General features: G+C 47.6%; 1 protein-coding gene across 1 annotated transcript in view; it reads right to left on the bottom strand.

The window, feature by feature from the left end:
- Positions 1–17,689, bottom strand: part of ABCA1 (ATP binding cassette subfamily A member 1) — a 111,613-nt gene that overhangs the window by 49,523 nt on the left and 44,401 nt on the right. Inside the window, exons 6-9 of the mRNA XM_006088067.3 lie at positions 12,857–12,978; positions 10,622–10,798; positions 7,157–7,249; positions 2,364–2,604 (exon numbers count right to left, since the gene is read on the bottom strand). Of these exons, the coding sequence (XP_006088129.1) occupies positions 2,364–2,604; positions 7,157–7,249; positions 10,622–10,798; positions 12,857–12,978 (633 nt within the window). The remainder of the gene's footprint in view (positions 1–2,363; positions 2,605–7,156; positions 7,250–10,621; positions 10,799–12,856; positions 12,979–17,689) is intronic.

Raw genomic sequence — 17,689 nt, 5'->3', positions numbered from 1 at the left:
TTCAAATCCCTGCTCTACCACTTAATAGCTACATAATAAATAACAGCCAGCCTGGGCCTCAGTTTGCTTCCCTGTAAAAAGAAAGTTCATTACAGCTGTCTGGAGAGCCCTTAGAACAATGCTTGATAAATAATCAGAGCTTCTTATAAGACTGATTATGTAACGCTCATAATGGAGACGGGTCTAGAAAATGCTTTTACTGTGCACAACAAGCCTGCATACCCCTAGATTCATACCCTCATGCCGATCCTCACCAATTTGTTTTCATTGAAAACACAGGGCTGAACTCAGAATTTAGTTTTCACGCAAAAAAAAAAATCAAACAATTCCTATTGGGGGTGGGGGGAGGAGATAAGAGGACATATGTAATACTTTCAACAATATTTATTAAAAATAAATAAAAAACAATTCCCCTTCATTAAAAGGTCTCATCACAAATATAAGTAACCAATGTAAAAAAAAAAAAATCCTAAACTGAGAAATCTGAAGTTAAACCAGATACTAGGGTTTGATTTTCCAGAAGGATTCCTAATTTTTTTTTTTTAAATTTCATTCCAGGCTCTTTTAGATACCAAGTATCCTCTCAGTGGTTCTCAACCTTCCTAATGCCATGACCCTTTAATACAGTTCCTCATGTTGTGGTGACCCCCAACCATAAAATTATTTTCGTTGCTACTTCATAACTATAATTTTGCTACTGTTATGAATCGTAATGTAAATATCTGATATGCAGGATGTATTTTCAGGGGTCGCGACCCACAGGTTGAGAACCGCTGCTACATGCTGCAAAGACGATATAATTTTTTTTAAAGAGGATCTGCTCACAAGTCCACCTGTTGGGAAAATGAAGGTTCCCTCGGTTGACTTGCAAAGCGAGGAGCAGAGGGGATGGCGTTTCAGAAAACTGCCTGTAACGCCATCCCCTCCAGCTTGCAAAGCAACTGCGCTGTCTGAGAGCTTTACTCCAGTGGTAAGGAGAGGTTCTTGGGTTACAGTCATGCACAAAAAGCTGCCTCACTCGCTGTCTGAAAGACACACCTGCGGTTGGAAATGGAGAAAGGCTCGCTTGCATCAAGTTTTCAAGGGAAAGGATGCCATTGTTTAAAACTGTAACACTGGCTCCTCACTGCCATCCAAACTGCCCGGGTGTGAGCAGCAGATATGAAGTTACAAGGTTCTTTAACACCGCATCGCAGCTAAGACCCAAAACAAACACCTGATCAAATGCCCGGGCCTGATGGGAGACACACGCCTTCACTGACAGGTATTTCAGAGGCTGTGTGGTTTACCAGAAAAAGAAGCTGGAGCCAGGGGGATCTGGGCTTAATCTTGGCTCTTGTGGATTAGTTAGGCTTGTGTGGCTTTGAACAAGTCACTGAACCTCTCTGAGCCTGTAGAATGTGAGGCTATAAAACCTTCCTTGAATGGTTACCGTATGAGTTCAATGAGCTAATAAGTAGAATGCATAGGAAATGTTCCCTCAAGGTTGACTTTTATGTTGTTTTTATTATTATTCTTACTGCTATTTTTTAAATTTTTATTAAAAAGCACTAGTGGCCCAGTGCATGAAATTCATGCACATTAAAAGGGAATTAATTAGAGGAAATATTTTAATATTGCTATTTTGTTTCCATCTCTCCATCCCAGTCTCTCCCAGTCTCTGTCTTTGTTTTTCTCAGCAGGCCTCCCTGCCTCCCTCTTCCTTTTTCCTGGCTGGGAGGGAGCAGTGCCAGTGAGGGCAGCTCCACCCTCTGCCCTGGGGCCTCATTCTGAGAGAGGCTCTGAGAATGGGGAGGGAAAGAAAGGGAGAAAAGACTGTGAGCTGGTGGGCGCTGTGTGTGTCTGTGTGTGTGAGTGGTTGTGAGTGTGAGTGCCGGCCCCGCCTCCCCAGCCCCACCCCAGCTGCCACAAGTCCCCACCCACCAGAGCCTGCTGCGCACGCAGCTTGGGTGGTCAGTCGAGCCTTTGGTCGTTGTGGATGTTACGGACCCTGGCTCTTTATAGATATAGATACCTCAAGAGGAAGGAGAGAGGAGAGGGAGAGGGGAGAAAAGCCTTCATTATTCTGGGAACCACTCTCCTACATTCCCCAGAAAACTGGGAGATTGGCTTTCAACTATTCATTCACCACTTGATAAACACACTGTGTACCTGAGACGTGCCAGGCCCCGAGCAGTGGGGATAGGTAGCTAGTCAGGAAAAGACGCTAGGTTCTAGGTGCTCAGTGGTGAGCAAACAGACACATGCACATCCAATGCTGCACCAGAGGATGAGGGTTAGCATGAGGGAGAGGGGACACAGGGCTGCCTGAGTCTACATCGAAGGTGGCAGAGGCCAGGGCTTGGGCCTGCACAGACACTCACTTGTAGAATTGTCATAGACGGCGCCAGCATCCTCCTCAGTGCCATTGCCTCCAAAGAGGGCTTTGTAGTTGTTGTCCTCATACCAGTTGAGGGACTTGATCTTCAGGCCCCCACCCTCGGGGTGGCCACAGACGATGCGGGAGACAGCCTGGTATATCTGGGTGGAGGAGATGGAGCTGTTCACGTTGGTCAGAAACATCACCTCCTGCCGCATGTCACTCCAGCTCTTCATGCTGAACAGCTGAGGTCAGGGATCAGGAGGGAAAGGAGAGGGAGGAGGAGACAAGGGTAGAGCAAGGGTGGGAGACAGAAAAGAGAAAAAAACATCTTATTTTCTCAACCTTTCCAAAGCCACATCCCAGAACATATTTTGTATGACATCATCTCCTCAGAGCCTGTGAGGGGATGCCAGACCATGCGACCAGGGTTGTGGTTTACGGCATCCGTGTACTCTGAGAGGTCTGGAATGCAGACCTGATCTACCTGATATAGTTCGAACCTGCATTTCCATGAGATGCCAGGTGATCCCCAGGCACAGTCAAGATAGAGAAGCACAGCTGGGCAGTGAGTGGAGCCGCTGGCAATGGGCATTATTTCATTCTGATTGTCTTCTGGTGTAGGAGAGAATGCTTTCTCTGAACAGCTACATGCTCATATACATACATCAGGAATTGCTCACACCCTCGATCACGGACTCATTTCTAAAACACCCCCAACCTCAGTGTGGAAACTAAGGGGCCCCCCGCCCCTTGGGAGAAAAGTGACTGTGTGTGCCGTCCCATCCTTGTCTCAGCTAAGTGCTGGGTGATGGAAAAGTATGAAATGGCAAGACCCGAGTTTGCATCCCAGCTCTGTCTCTCATTAGCTTACAGGCTTACAAGAGTCACCCCTCTAAGGCCCAACTTATCATCAAGACGATGACAGTGTGGTGGCGAGGAATAAATCACATGACACACGAGAGCGGCCCCTGCACAGAACAGCCCCCGCGAGCGATGAGTCAGACGCTCCAGGCAGCCAGGGGCTGTGTCTGACTTCCACTCGACAAGGGCTTTGTCTCCCATACAAATGGACTCCCGCACCTTGTGGAGTTCTTGGCCCCATTGCTCTTATAATTAAATATTTATGGAGCACTTTGTATTTCCACACATTTCACAGTACATCATTAACAGATCCCTCATTTCCTTGAAAAGTCACTGCATGTTCTCACCACCTGGAAAACCAGCCGTGGGGAGGGTGGGGGGGAAGGGGGGACTATGGGACCTGCACACGCCTCAGAGGAGGCCTAGAATCGGACTCCACGCCCCCAGGTTTCTGTCTCACGGAGCCTGCTGGTTCCCGTGAGTGACAGGGTCCTATAGATCCTGACCACCTCCTGCCCCGAGGGGAGCCAGGCACAGATGTCAGATGTCACAAACGTCTGTCCCTCCAAAGAGGGAGAACAAGTAGGTGGCCAGCGTTTCCTCACTTATGCTTTTCATAACCTGCATGAGGTGTACAGACAGGGAGGGAGAGACGGCCAGACCACCTTCCCTTTTGTCCGTGAGTGGAACAGCCATGGAGATCTTTAAATAATAGTGAAAGCCACTCGCTTCTCTTCCCACAGGCGGCCTCACCACCACCATCCCGCCGTGCCCCAGCCAAAAGAACACACTGCCTCCCACATGAAACCAGCCGTCTCTGCAGGAGGCACTGTAAGTGACGAGGTTACACGGGGCTCTCCCAGCACCTGTCTGAGGGGCACAGTCCACACTCCTCGGTGAAGCACTCCCACGCACGGCCCACGAAAGGTGGTGTCTGATCTTCCCTGGAGTGAGTGAATGGCTGACTGACCTGCTGCCTCTCAACCCACTGCCATGTGCCCCCACCATGGTCTCTTCTCAGTTTAATAGCCAGAATGCAAACAGTCTCAGGCGCTAAGTCACGTCATGCCTGCCCCTCTGCTCCCAGCCCTCTGCTGGCCTCCCATCTCACTCAGCCCGACGAGGCCTATGTGGCACTCCCCTCCTCCTCTGACCTCTCACCTCTTCCTCTGGCCTCTCACCTTCAACTACCCTCTCACCTCCAACCACCCTCTCAACTTGCTCACTTTGTTCGGGCTACACTGGCCTCCTTCCTAGTCTTTAAATACATTCCTTCATCGTGCCCTACACAAGTGTCTCTGTATCTGTGGTTCCTCCTGTGTGGAGTTCTCTTCCTTCTCCATTGAAACACTGACATTTCCTGCAGGTTCAACTGTCACCGTATCAGAGAGGACTTTCCTAATCACTGCCTTTAAAACAACGTTTCATCATGGTCTCCCTTCCCTGCTTTATTTTTCTTCCTTGCACGTATCCCTGTGATCACATCATACACCGACCTGTCTCCCACCCGACATGAGACCCAGGAGAAGAGGGAAGTTACTGTGTTCACTGTTGAGTCCCAACATCTAGCGATGCCGGGCCCCTGGTAGGTGCTGGGTGGATCACAGACGCTGCTCCCTGCCCTGCCTCCCGATGCTATCAGGCACAGCCTCCCTGTCCCGTTACCCAGACATGAAGCTCACGTCAGCTTTGACTCAACTATGTCCACTCAACTGCCAAGTCCTGTTTATCTATATGTTCTCTCTTTAATGAGTCTCCTTCCTATTCGATACCAGTTACCATCGGAGTTCATCAGACAACAAGTGGGCTACAGCAGCAAGAACATGGGCTTTGGAGTCCAACAGTCCTGGGTTCTAATCCCAGTTTTACCAATTAGATGACTGTGGGCAAGTTCTCTAACTTTTCTGAGTCTGTCATCTATAAAATGGGCACAATAAGACCCATTCATATTTGTCACATGGATTATGCAGGAAAATTGAGCGAAACTCCATGAACCAGGGGAGCTGCTCAGAAAATATCAGCTCCCTTTTCCTTCAAGGGTTGTGCTCTGGTCAAGACAACCAACTTTTCCCCCAAACACTGAACAGATCAATAAGGGCATTTATTGCCCTGACCGGTTTGGCTCAGTGGACAGAGCGTCGGCCTGCGGACTGAAAGGTCCCAGGTTCGATTCCGGTCAAGGGCATGTACCTTGGTTTCGGGCACATCCCCAGTAGGAGGTGTGCAGGAGGCGGCTGATCGATGTTTCTCTCTCATCGATGTTTCTAACTCTCTATCTCTCTCCCTTCCTCTCTGTAAAAAATCAATAAAATATATTTTAAATAAATAAATAAGGGCATTTATTTATGGATTTGTCCTCTCCCAGTTGTCCCAGAGAAATAGCAAGTTAGACAATGGGTAACTTGTGGCTGAACTGACTTGAAGTTTTACACGGAAAGGAGCAGATGGCCCCTGCTTGCCCTGGACCAGGGAGCAAGCTGCCAAGAAAAATGTATATTTCTCAGTTGGAGAGTTTCGCCACATCGGCAGTGGGAACATCACATGCTTTTAATTTTTTTTTTTTAACCCCAGACAAAAGGCAGGCCAGTGATGTAAGAGGAAACAGCTGTACCCAGACCCTGAGCTTAGAGGCAGCCTCCCATGTCGCAGTCCCTGCTCTACTTTCTGTACGGCTGGGCGAGGACCTGGAGGAGTAGTCAGGTCAGGGCACGTCAATGTCAGCTAACGGGACCCTGGAGAAACGGCCATGGACTTGCCAGGCAGTGTTTCTTGGAAGGACCCCAGGTGACCCAGCTTCTCCCCTTACAGAAAGGTCACCAGCATTCACAACTGAAGTAACCAAAGGCAGCTGGAAGGGGGCTTCTTTCCCTGAAAGGGACCCAAAAACCAAGCCTCTTCAGTCAGACACACATGAGCACAATTTAAAAAAATAAAATAAAAAAAAGGAGAACCAAAAACAACATACTAAAGGGGTGACGGCTTAATCTTGGTGTTTTCTATATTTTCCAAGCATTGTGCATTTTCCACAGTGAACACACAATACTTTTATTCCCAGGGAGAAAAAAAGAGAGAATTTTGATATTTGAGAAACACCAAAAAAATGAGTTAGAGAAGCAACTCAAAATAAGGCTGGACCAAGTCTGAAAAAATGTCCCCACAAGTCAGTCCTATCCAATGTCCCCTGCCTTCTGCCCTCTGCCCACTGGGCTCAGCTCCTCACATACTGGGCTCCAGACAAGCCCTCCTTCCCAAGTCTCATCTGCAACAAGGCTGGGTGTCAGAAAGGGGCAGCACTCACTGGCAGGGAGGCAGAGGAAAGGTGAACTGCTTTTGTGAGCACCTACAGGCCTGCGGATCCTATGACAAAGCTTATTCTTACACATCTGTCAACCTGTGGGCTCAACTCAATGATCATCAAGAGACTATATTCCCAAAGTGGGACCCCATAGGCCAGATGTTTACAGGGGAAAGATGTGATTTAGGGATATCCACATTATTCCCTTTAATTAGCATACAAATATTTTGGTAAAGAGTATCTGGCCTTGCAACTGCAGAAGAAATATGGAGAAGTTGCTGGTAAGACAAAAGCAGCACATGGAGGGGTAGGATTGGGGAGGCGATAAGCGGGGGCCTCTTTCCAAAGGAGTTATTAGCAAGGGGTGGGAATAAAAATGGAAGAAAGTTCTAGACTAGATATGGGGCCTTTAGCCACTAGCTAATTAGCTCTGAGACATCTATGAGTCTGTTTCTTCATCTCTACAGTAAGGAGATCAAACCACATCATTTTAAACATCACCAGTGCCTCTAACACTGATTGTACATTTCATATGATATTTAAATTTAAAGAAAACCTTGTTAGTCAACTTAGGGTTAAAAAAAAAAAAAAGCGACAGAGGATGGTCTGCCTCCTGGCGCTGGAAAGGCACAACTTACCTCTTGGGCCAGAGTCCCGAGACTATCCAGCAACATTTTTGTGCCTTCAGTCAGCTCCTGGCTCAGGAAGGGAGATATAGAGTCTAGTCCTGTCTGAAATGAGAAAAAAAAAAAAACACACAACTTGGTTTTTAAACTCAAATGTAAACTTGAAATCTCTATTGAAAATAAACAAGTTAATTAAAACCATTCACAACTATGAGTTTAAACACAAGATGGGAGAGGGAGAGGGAGAAACACTGATGTGAGAATGGAACATCAATCGACTGCCCCTACATGCCCCTTATTGGGGATCGAGCCTGCAACCCGGGCATGTGCTCTGACTGGGAATAGAAGCAGCAACCTTTTGGTGCATGAGAGGATGCCCAACCAACCGAACCACACTGGCCAGGGCATAAATTTTCTTTTTAATTCAAGGAAAGATAAGCGAGAGGGGGAGGAGGAAAGGAGGGAAAATAAGGTAGGGATGAAGGAAGGGCAAAGAGTATAAGGTGGGTTGAGTATATATCAGATCTGAAAGACGTCACTTCCTTGAATAACATTAACCCCAGGAAACACGCCTTGAAACTAGGCCACAAAATGAAATCTGAGAACCAAGTACCTGCACTAATATTAACTGTGATTTCCTGCTCATACTTGTTTGACAAAGGCCAGCAAAGCTTGCCACATCACTTTTCCAAAGAGCTCCAGTAAATAATTCAGTTTGGAATTCCTTATATCATTTCTCCTAACCAAAAACACCCCTGGCTATGAACTCATACAGGTCCCTACTGACCACTGGAGGCAAGTGATTTTCTCGTATGAAGTAAGGAAAGGGGGTGGAAAGAGGAAAAATAAAACCTTTAGTGAAGAACTGTACATTCTGTGTTGAGTAAACAGGAATTCATGCATTATTCAATATTTTTAGATCATAACTAAAGACTATAATAGCATTACAGGAAGAATGAACAAACGCTTGTTGTGTTACTCAAAAGCTCCCACCTTCTTCTATAAAATGTTCTAATCACAACACAGTAACAGTTCCTAAAAACATGACATTCTGTCGTGCTGTCCCCAGAATGACAAAGGCCATTGTGCCCTCTCCTTTCTGGGTCTAACAGATAACTTCATTATTTTCTTTCTCTCCTCACTAGCTTAATAGCTAAATTATAAAAGACTGAAAATTTAAAAGGCAATTTGACTTTAATTTCTGGGCTGGTGTTTTATTTCAGCTCAGTGTTCAGCATAGTTCCTGGCACATAGTAACTAGACACCCAGTAAATGTTTGTGGGGGGGGGGGGGGAGGAGAGGAGGGGGGAGGGAGAGAGAATCAAAAGGAAGGGAGAGCACATTAGGAGGGCTAGATGGACTGCTGTTGAGTCCTGCTCCAATGGTCATTCAAATTCGCAGATTTACTCTGTTTTGTGTTCACCTCAAGTCATCCACCCTCTAGAGCAGTGGTTCTCAACCTGTGGGTCGCAACCCCTTTGGGGGTCGAACGACCCTTTCACAGGGGTCGCCTAAGACCATCCGGCATATCAGATATTTACATTACGATTCATAGCAGTAGCAACATTACAGTTATGAAGTAGCAACGAAAATAATTTTATGGTTGGGGGTCACAACATGAGGAACTGTATTTAAAGGGCCAGAAGGTTGAGAATCACTGCTCTAGAGTCTTTTGGTGGTTCCCTTGCTCTAAAGATGAGTCCCAATCGCCTAACATGATCAGCTACTCTTTGCCCACCTCCGCAGTGTCATGCCTTATGTCCCTTCTCCCATTAAACTCCGCATAGCTACATCCACTCCACTCAGAGCTACTCAACCATGTGCAGGTCCTCTAAATGCCACCTCCTCCTCTCTCCCCTCCAGACGCATACAGAGGCCATATCCTCTGCCTGGAACATTCTTCTGTTCTTTATCCGGCTAACCTCTATTCTTTGGTTTCAACCTAGAGGGTGCTTCTCTCCTGATCCTCAAGGACTGGATGAAGAGGCCGCATCAGGGCCTGCACAGCACCGAGCAGAGGGGTTTTCGCTCTGTAGCGCATCTGCTCCTTGCTTGGTCTCTCCCATCTACTCCCCCACCTGCAGGGAAGCTCAGAGAAAGTTGTACCTTGCCCACCACGGCCTCCCTGGCCCAGTACATGGCACAGATCAGGGTTCAGTAAATATTTATTGAATGAATGAATATGTTTATTTATAGAAGATTACTACACAAAATGAAGACTGGGAGGGATTACTACTAATGCAATGGAAGTCACAGCCATACTAGAAAGAGAAGACAGAACATCTGTGAAATAAAAATGTAATTGAAAACTCTTTTCAATTTATAAAAGTCTTATCTACACAGAAATTTTTCAGAGAGTCTACTATGAAATAAAGTGAAATGTGGATGTATTTTCAATATAATGTACAATTTTGTTTTCCTCATGCCAATGCATGTTACCAAGTGTTTATGGGGACATTTCAAACTTTCTTAAAATACTCTCATAAAGTAGACTAAAATTTCTCCTTCACTTTGCCCATATTCAGAAACTCCAGGTTAGGACTAGGATTTATGTTGTAGCTCAGACTGAAAGTAAACCATGTGTCAGTCTGGGAGGACCCATCTCTCTAGAAAGAAATTATGTGATACAAAGTCCTAGAGGACTCCAATTTCTATGATTATAGTGAGGAACACCTCTTTTCAGGCATATCTTTCTCCCAGGGCTCTTTCCTGGTTTTAAGAGAAACTACAGACAAATCAAAGTGCTATCTGGTAAGAACACGGATGTTAAATGATGTTGTTGGGAGGGGCAATTCACCAGAGACCTCACAAAACCCCCAAAATGCACCTGTTCTGGAACTATTCACAACACTCCAAAGACCAAAATGCTCAAGTTCACCCCCCCATTCTTTGAATAAGAATGAACATGTATTCTCATGGACTGCTTTTCTGAACTATTGAATCCTAGACTGATCAGACTTTGTTGGCATTTTGGAGGGGGGGGAGGTGAGTAAATGCAATTTTGTCACTGGTTAAGCTAATTATTGAACGTGCTTCCATCCAATTCCAAGGCTTTCCCACTGTGACAGCTCACAGTGTCTCCTTTCTGATGGGCTTTTTAAAATGAATAGATATCTCTCTTGCCAACAACGGTTTTGAGCCTTTAAAAAAAATCTGGAGAACTCTTTCTTCAAATGAACTCATATAATCTCAAATTATAATTTTTCAGAAAAACAGGTCTTTTCTGATCGAAACAGGCACAAGGGACCTTGGGCTTAGACTCAGAGCCACACCCAAACCCACTCTTCCTCCATTTACCCTTCGGGAGATAGCCCAAAAGTTTGCAAGAACAGCTAGAATGCCACTGAGCTAAATTATATCTCAGACTCCCAGCCAGCTCTATGTTTCTACAAAAACAAAGTCACGTTGTCCAAGGAAAAATTTCACATTCCACCAGAATTAGTGCTTGAAGCTTGTCCACACAGCACGCCTACTCACCAGGATGGGCTTCAGAATGTCCAAGTTGGAAAGAAACACTCGCTCTGCGGCATCCAGTTTCTCCCCTGGCAGGCTGCAGAGGCTGGAAACTTCTTGGTCACCAAGTTGGATCACCTCTTCTAACTTTGATCCACTGCACAGATTGGTCAAACGTAACTGGTAGCCGTGCAAAAATACCTGGAAGCATTTCATGCAAAGAGACAAGCAGGACTGGGTTACAAAGATGGGAAGCTGGGTCCCTGAAGCCTTTTGGGTGACTTCACATCGACACAGCTCTGAAGAACGGACACCCCTGAAACAGTCCAATGCAGCGGGTCTTTTTCATGAACTTCGGACTGTGTCCAGGCATGATCTGCCAGGACACCGAACACTTGAATGTTGTGTTGGACTCATCGTCCGTCTCCCATTCTCCTGTCCTTGAGAAGGGAAATCCTGAGTCCAAGTCTTTTCTCAAAAGTGGGACACACGATTCAGTGACTAGGAATCTAGAGTGTGAACTCCTGAAACCACTTTTATTAGAGGAAAACATTCTCATTCTTTTAGAACTTATATGTTCAACAGGGGTTGGGCTGAATTATAGAAAAAGAAGCATTTATTCCATTTATTTGTAGGTACAGATAATTAACGGATGCAAAGAACTATTCACGCAATTTCAGAATTTGGAACTCTTCGTGTTACTTGCCCGGGAGCGGAGTACCAGCAAGCCAAGCTTCTTGTCTCATTGGGACCAGTTCTAAGTCACTCTTATCTGTTCATTATAGCAGACCCCCCTCGAGAACCTCTGCTTGGCCACATTTTTACTTAATTAGCTTTTCTGGGCCTACGTAAACTGAGCTTCTGGTATGGCCCTGACTGTCCACTAGACAGCCAGTCCAAGAAGAGGAGGGGCCTTGCTTTTCCTGCTCACTTTGGGTCCCTAGTGCTGGAACATTCCCGACAGTAACGTTTGTGGAATAATGAATGCATGATGCAGACTCTTTCCTACTCCATTACTACCTCCCCCATTCATTTAAATCAGTGCAGCTTGACCTGCTGGTAGTACAGCCTATTGTGAGTGGTGAACCTCAAGCTTCACAAAACCCATGCAGCTTTCTGATGCTGCAGAGCACTTGGCCTGCCACAGTCTCCATTACGTTTTCACCGACTACCAGGTACCCAAGCGCACTCCAGTCTGACTCCTTTCTCTAACTGTCCTTGCCTTCAGGCTGCCGGCCTCCCTTTCGTGTCTGTGGTTAAGAGTTCAGGCTACATGGAGAATCTATCACCACTCAAGGGCCACCTCCATACTTAGCATACCCCCCATTTTTAACTGATCGGACGTGACATGACAGATACGAAACTGGCAGGGGGCAGTGGAGATCATGCTAAATGCAGCTATTTTCACAGGCCTGCTCCCTTTGGCCCACCTCCCGACCACACAATTGCTAAACACAAGGCATATTTTCCTAGTTTCATCAGGGCAAGCGGTAAGCACATTTTTCTGATTTTAAGAGTTTGATGGCATGTGCAGCAAAGATCTTGTTTTCAGGCATAAACATTTGCACTGCTTCTGCTTACTGTAAAGACAAGCTAGTATGCAGGCATGAGACCGGGTGAGGAAGCAGTTCCCCTTTCTGCCAGAGAATAAACACGGGAAGCCTCTCTGAAAATCAATAACCATGCAAGGGGGTCTCCTACCCGCTCCACGGGAGCTGTCTACCTAGTGATGCCCGAGGAAGGTTTCTAAGAATGGAAGGTTAAAAATCTATATAAACGCTAACATTACTTCCTGGTTATATAAATTAAGAAAGAAAAAATAAACATTTTCACCTTACATATCTTTCTTTAAAGGAAGCATTAAGTTTTTAAAAATCTGCTGACAGAGCTGCTCCAGATCAATAATCCTCAACCCTGCTTATTGTCTCGGAACTGTGACATTTCAACGAAAATGCTTAATTCCTCTTAACTTAAAGTCATTCCCCTTTTAGGAGGAAGTTAGCAACAAATGCCAGTTGACAGGCAGGAAATCAGCTTTATTTCAACCAGCTGGCCCCTGACGGCAGGTTGCAGGTTCCACTCTCTGAACAGCTTGCAGCACCAGCCAGCCTGCGCAGGGAAGTAAGAATAGGTGAACTTGAGCTAATGCCCTCCTTCAGCGCCATGAGGAGGACAGGGGCTTATTCGTTTCTCTCCAGGCTCCCTCGAACAATGCCATTGCCATCAGCCCCACCGAGGCAGCCGCGGGTGGCAGCTTACCTGGCGAAGGCTGACATCGGCCCCCAGCATTCTGTCCACAGTAGGCCTTGGCAGAGAGAGGTTGTGATTCAGGAATCCAGAGAAGGTTTCATTGTCCACCAGGAAATCCCGCAGCGTCAAACCTGCAGGGAAATAGTGTTTTATTTTCATTTAATAAGTAATTCAAAAAAAAAAATGTCAGCACAATGGGGCGAGTGGAGAAAACCTCGTTTTAAACCGATGGACAACCACAGGCTTCTGGCGTAAGCTCATAGAGCCTTGCCGTTAGGGAGGGATACAATGAGGTTGCTTTCTGAAGACGTGGGGAGCCACACTCAGCATGCGGTCCTGGGCTCGACAGTACTGTGCGCACACGCACAGCCTGCCCTGGCTTTCCAAGGAAAAGACAAACCTTTCAAAGGCTCTCACCCATCCCAACCGAGATCTGTGGCACTAACCCCACTGCTCCTGCCTCCCCGCTGCATCTCAGATTGCTCAAATCAGAGGTATTTAAAGTCATATTTCCTCAAGCCCCGGGGCTGCTTTCCTCGTAAAAGGGCAGGGGTTCTCAGGCTTGAGAATCACTTGCAGGGCCTGTTGACAAAGCTTGCTGGTCCCATCCCCAGAGTTCCTGATTCAGGGGCCCGGGAGGAGGCTGGAGAATGTGCTTTTCTAACAAGCTTCGGGGCGACGCTGATGCTGCGGGGCCAGGGGACATTTTGAGGACCACGGGGGTGGAGCATTTCTCATATCAAAGTGCTTCCACCGACATGGTCTCAGTTTAATTCCAAACATGGAACACGTGATATGGAGCTCCAAAACCCAGGTCTGCGGCGCTTTAAGGAAACACCTAAGTGTATATTAAAAAATCACCTGTAGTAACGATTGGATGGCTGCAGGATTTCATACCGAACCCCTTTAAAAAATAAGCCCTCCAGGTGCATTAGAGAATGCTCCGATTCAGTGTCGTGAAGCAGAAAGAGCATTGGCCGGAAAAGCAGAATGTTAGTCCCCAGGGTTGGAGGCTGTACACACGGTGCCTCTTGGGAATTTCAGATCATCTTCCTGAACCTCAGCTTCATCTCCAAACTGAGGTTTCTGACCAGATACTAGGCAGGGGCCCCCGACTCTAAAATACCACCGTTTTCCCTGCCCTATTTCATTTGACTGTCCACTTCTACTTCTGCTCACTCTCTTCATAACTCAGCTTCTTCCAATACAGAGAAAGCCAGCTGATCATGAGCACGTGGTGGGCAGTCATTGCCTGCAGACTGCAGCCCACGGGCCCCTGCACTGCCCGACCTCTAAGGGCAAACCCTGCGAACCAAGTCACTTAACTAAGGAGACACATGTTAGATCTGAAAACCCGCTGTGGTCTGAGGCTGAAAGAGGACAGGAGCTGCACCTGGGAGTGAGGGTTCATGTGCGGGGACGCAGTGGGAGGGCCCAGCAACCCCACCAGATCTCATCAGTGTTGCCCGATCCAAGTGTGTCTGCTTAGGCAAACTTGAAGAATGCAGGTTATAGGAAGGAATTTAGCACGGGTCCCATCTCTAGAGAAGTGAGTCTCTGGCTACATCTAGTTACTCCTCATGTTCTTGCCCAGTTAGTGTCCTCCTCGGAACAGGGATACCTGTAGACGGCCACCTGCGTGGGGCTCACCATCACGTATGACATGATACTGTTACCGCAGGCTCACCTCTGTGGTTGTCAAACCTCAGAGCACCTGAGCTCCACTTAGGAAGCGTGCTGCTCAAAGGCAGCTGCTTGGGCCCACTCCCCAGAGATCCTGGAAGAGTGGCTCCAGAATGGGGCCTAAAAATCTGAAATTTAATCAGCACCCCTTCGACTTGTGTGCAGGGGTCCTGGGAACTGGACTTCTAGGAATGGTGTTTTATTTGTATGCCAAATCCACTATGCCTCTGGGACACACAATATGTGTTTTATCTCTGGGTCACAGTGCCCACATCAGGGCCTGCCGAAGAATTACTGGTCAGGGAATGATGGCTGAACAATAAATATCTGGAGATGGGACTAGGACTAGGAAGGTTCCAGAAGTATCTGGGCAGCATCACAGGAGACTTCCTTTCAGCTGAGCAGGTCCAAGAAGGGCCCTGCAGTGTCAGGATGACACTCCCCGGCCACATCCCAGGAGTAAACAGGATCCCCAGAATCACACTCCCAGGGACACACAGTGACATCAGGGGTGTCCCGGCGTCCCTGTGGGAGGGGTAAACAGGAAGAGATATAGGAACACTGGTGGCTTTGCCTGGGGCGTGGCTTGGGAGCCAGACACTGAGCACTGTGGGACAAAGGGAAAAGCTCCACGCTGGGTCAGACCTCTCTGAGCCCTGGACAGGACAGAACACACACATGGGCTGACTGTCACTGACCAGTCACGTGGACAGTGCGCTGGGGAATTCAGAACAGCCTCCTCCCTCCCGAGCAGGGCGGCTGAAGCATGGGAGGCCGACCCTGGCTGCACTTGCAACGGGTCTAGGTCACGAGCAACACTCTCCAGACCAGCGAGTGCGCTCAGCGTGTTTATAAGACTCTTCTGCTATGTCAACAGGCTCCGAGGATGAGAGCAGCTGGGCGTGATCAAACTCCAACCGCCTATCAGTGAATCCCCTGGATGAGACATGAGAACCAAGAAGCTGATTAAACAGTCAGCGCAACCCTCTGGCAGGGCATGTGCAGAGGGGTGAGGTCACTGGGTGGGGAAGCAGCAAGGAGGCCAAAGACTCCTGGTCACAAAGAATCTGCATTCTGGTCACATGGATACCACACATGTGGACACTTACGGTCACACAGCACCAACAGCAGCTGCAGCCGGCGTGGACACGGAAAGGCAGAGTGATGTGGTGCACCGGTTCTCAACCTTGGCTCCCATTAGACTCACATGGGGAGCTTTACAAAACTCCCAGTGCCCGGGCCACACCCCCCAACCACTAATCAGAACTGGGGCTAAGTCCCGGGCATCAGAATTTTATAAACTCCCCCAGGTGATTCTGGACAAGGTTGAGAAACAATGGCATAGTAGAAATTAGGATGAGAAGGAAGAGGAAGGAATGTGGTATGTGTGAGGCCAGAGGGATGGCTTTGTAACTCTGGTCTCAGTTCTCTCCCTTTTGTGGCCGGCAGGAAAATGAGTGGAGAAGCCAAGAATATTGAGAAAGCCAGATGTCTGAAACAGTCCTTCTCCTCTCAGCCCGGCGGACGCCTAACCCTTCTTTATGACTTGAGCCATGATTCATCCCTCCAGGAAGCCTGCCCTGACTTCCCCACCCACAGCTGGGTTAGGTGGCCTTCCTCTGTGGCATCCTGTCTTTCCCTCGAGCACCATACAGATCAAAGTGCAGGTGTCCGCGAACACACCTCTCTCCCCAAGGAATGGAAGTGCCCTGAGGGCCAGGACTCTCTCCTGGCATGCAGCCGTGCCTGGCACAGAGGAGGCACTCAGTAGCTAGTGGGTGTGTGAAGAAATGAATGAACACAAATGAGTGAATTAACCAATGAACTGAGATGATCTGGAAAACAGCCCATCATGGAGAAGGAAGTTCACCTCGCGGAGGTTAGGGAAGAGTGGAACAGGACGTGAAGCTGAAACCAACCAGCTCAAGGCAGCACCAGTGTCTCTGAGCCCACTCAGCTGCATCCGCCCAGGTCATGAAGACAGTTGGGTGGTGGAAGCTGGAAGCAGGGAGTGGGAAGATGTCAACAGAACCCATGGGGTCGACAATGGCATTTACCTCACTGGGCTGAGCTGGGGGTTAAAGGAGAAAATGTAGCTGAAGTCCCAGGATAATGCCAGGCACTGAGAAAGGTACTCAATACAGCTACTATCATCATCACCTTCAGGAAAGGCTGGTTGCATTAGCTTCATTGCTAGTGTGTGTGTGTGTGTGTGTGTGTGTGTGTGTGTGTGTGTGTGTATCTATGTTATGTATTTGCCTGGCTGAATTCCTGAGTTGGACAGAATTGTTGAATTATTTCTGCTGATACTGTCTATGAGATAAAGGTTGAAGCTGCCTGATCTGTCTATTCAGAACTTCACTGAGGAATTTTAAAATCTAGCATTTTACAGAGAATCAACAGGAAAGATCACATCTACGAGGTCACTACAAGGGTTAGCATAGGTGTAAGATGACTGATAAGAAAGACCAGTTATTAGAGGCAAGACAGAGAACATTTAGTGAAAAAGGCAGTCGCTTAGCCATTTAACTTGGCCCAAGTGAGTTGGCGTGACCTCAGTTCTCTGATCTGTGAAAGGTGGGATAAGAAGATGACTTTGGAGGTTTTCTCATCGGTGGTATTGAAAGGTACTTTTGGGGTAAAACGAAGCCAGCACTGGATGTAATGTCAGAAGATCTGAATCCAAGTCCTAGCTCTGCTGCTCCTTGACTGCGTAACCATGAACCTCACTTTTTCCCTCTGAATCTCTCTGGGCCTCAGTTTCCCTAAACATAAAATGGGACTATTAACACTCACAGCTGTTGTGAAAACCAAGATCAAGAAAGTGAAAGTAGTCTTTCATAGGGAAAGAGCTAAGCAGCCTCAGTTTTCCACAGGTGCCTGCGAGGGTCTGAATGCTGTCCCAGAGCACGGCCGCCAGGGAGCTGGGCCGGCGGTCACTAAAGTGTGAGCCCCTGCTGCCTGCAGAGAAGACTGAAACTCCCTCTCCAGCAAAAGGCCAGGAGAGCTTTCCTGCTGCAGTCGCCACACTATGGACCAAAATACTTGATCCGCTGAACTCAGCCTCCTTGGTTTTGGCTAGAGGAGCAGATGGTGGCCTGTCCAGTTCCCAAGCGCTTTCTTTGGGTGTGGTGAGGTGGGCAAAGGAAAGGGGAAAAA

This window comes from Myotis lucifugus, unplaced genomic scaffold (assembly GCF_000147115.1).
Source record: "Myotis lucifugus unplaced genomic scaffold, Myoluc2.0 scaffold_43, whole genome shotgun sequence".
Classification (NCBI taxonomy): Eukaryota; Metazoa; Chordata; class Mammalia; order Chiroptera; family Vespertilionidae; genus Myotis; species Myotis lucifugus.
The sequence above is the reverse complement of the archived record's forward strand: the minus strand, read 5'-3'. Positions and strand labels throughout refer to the sequence as shown.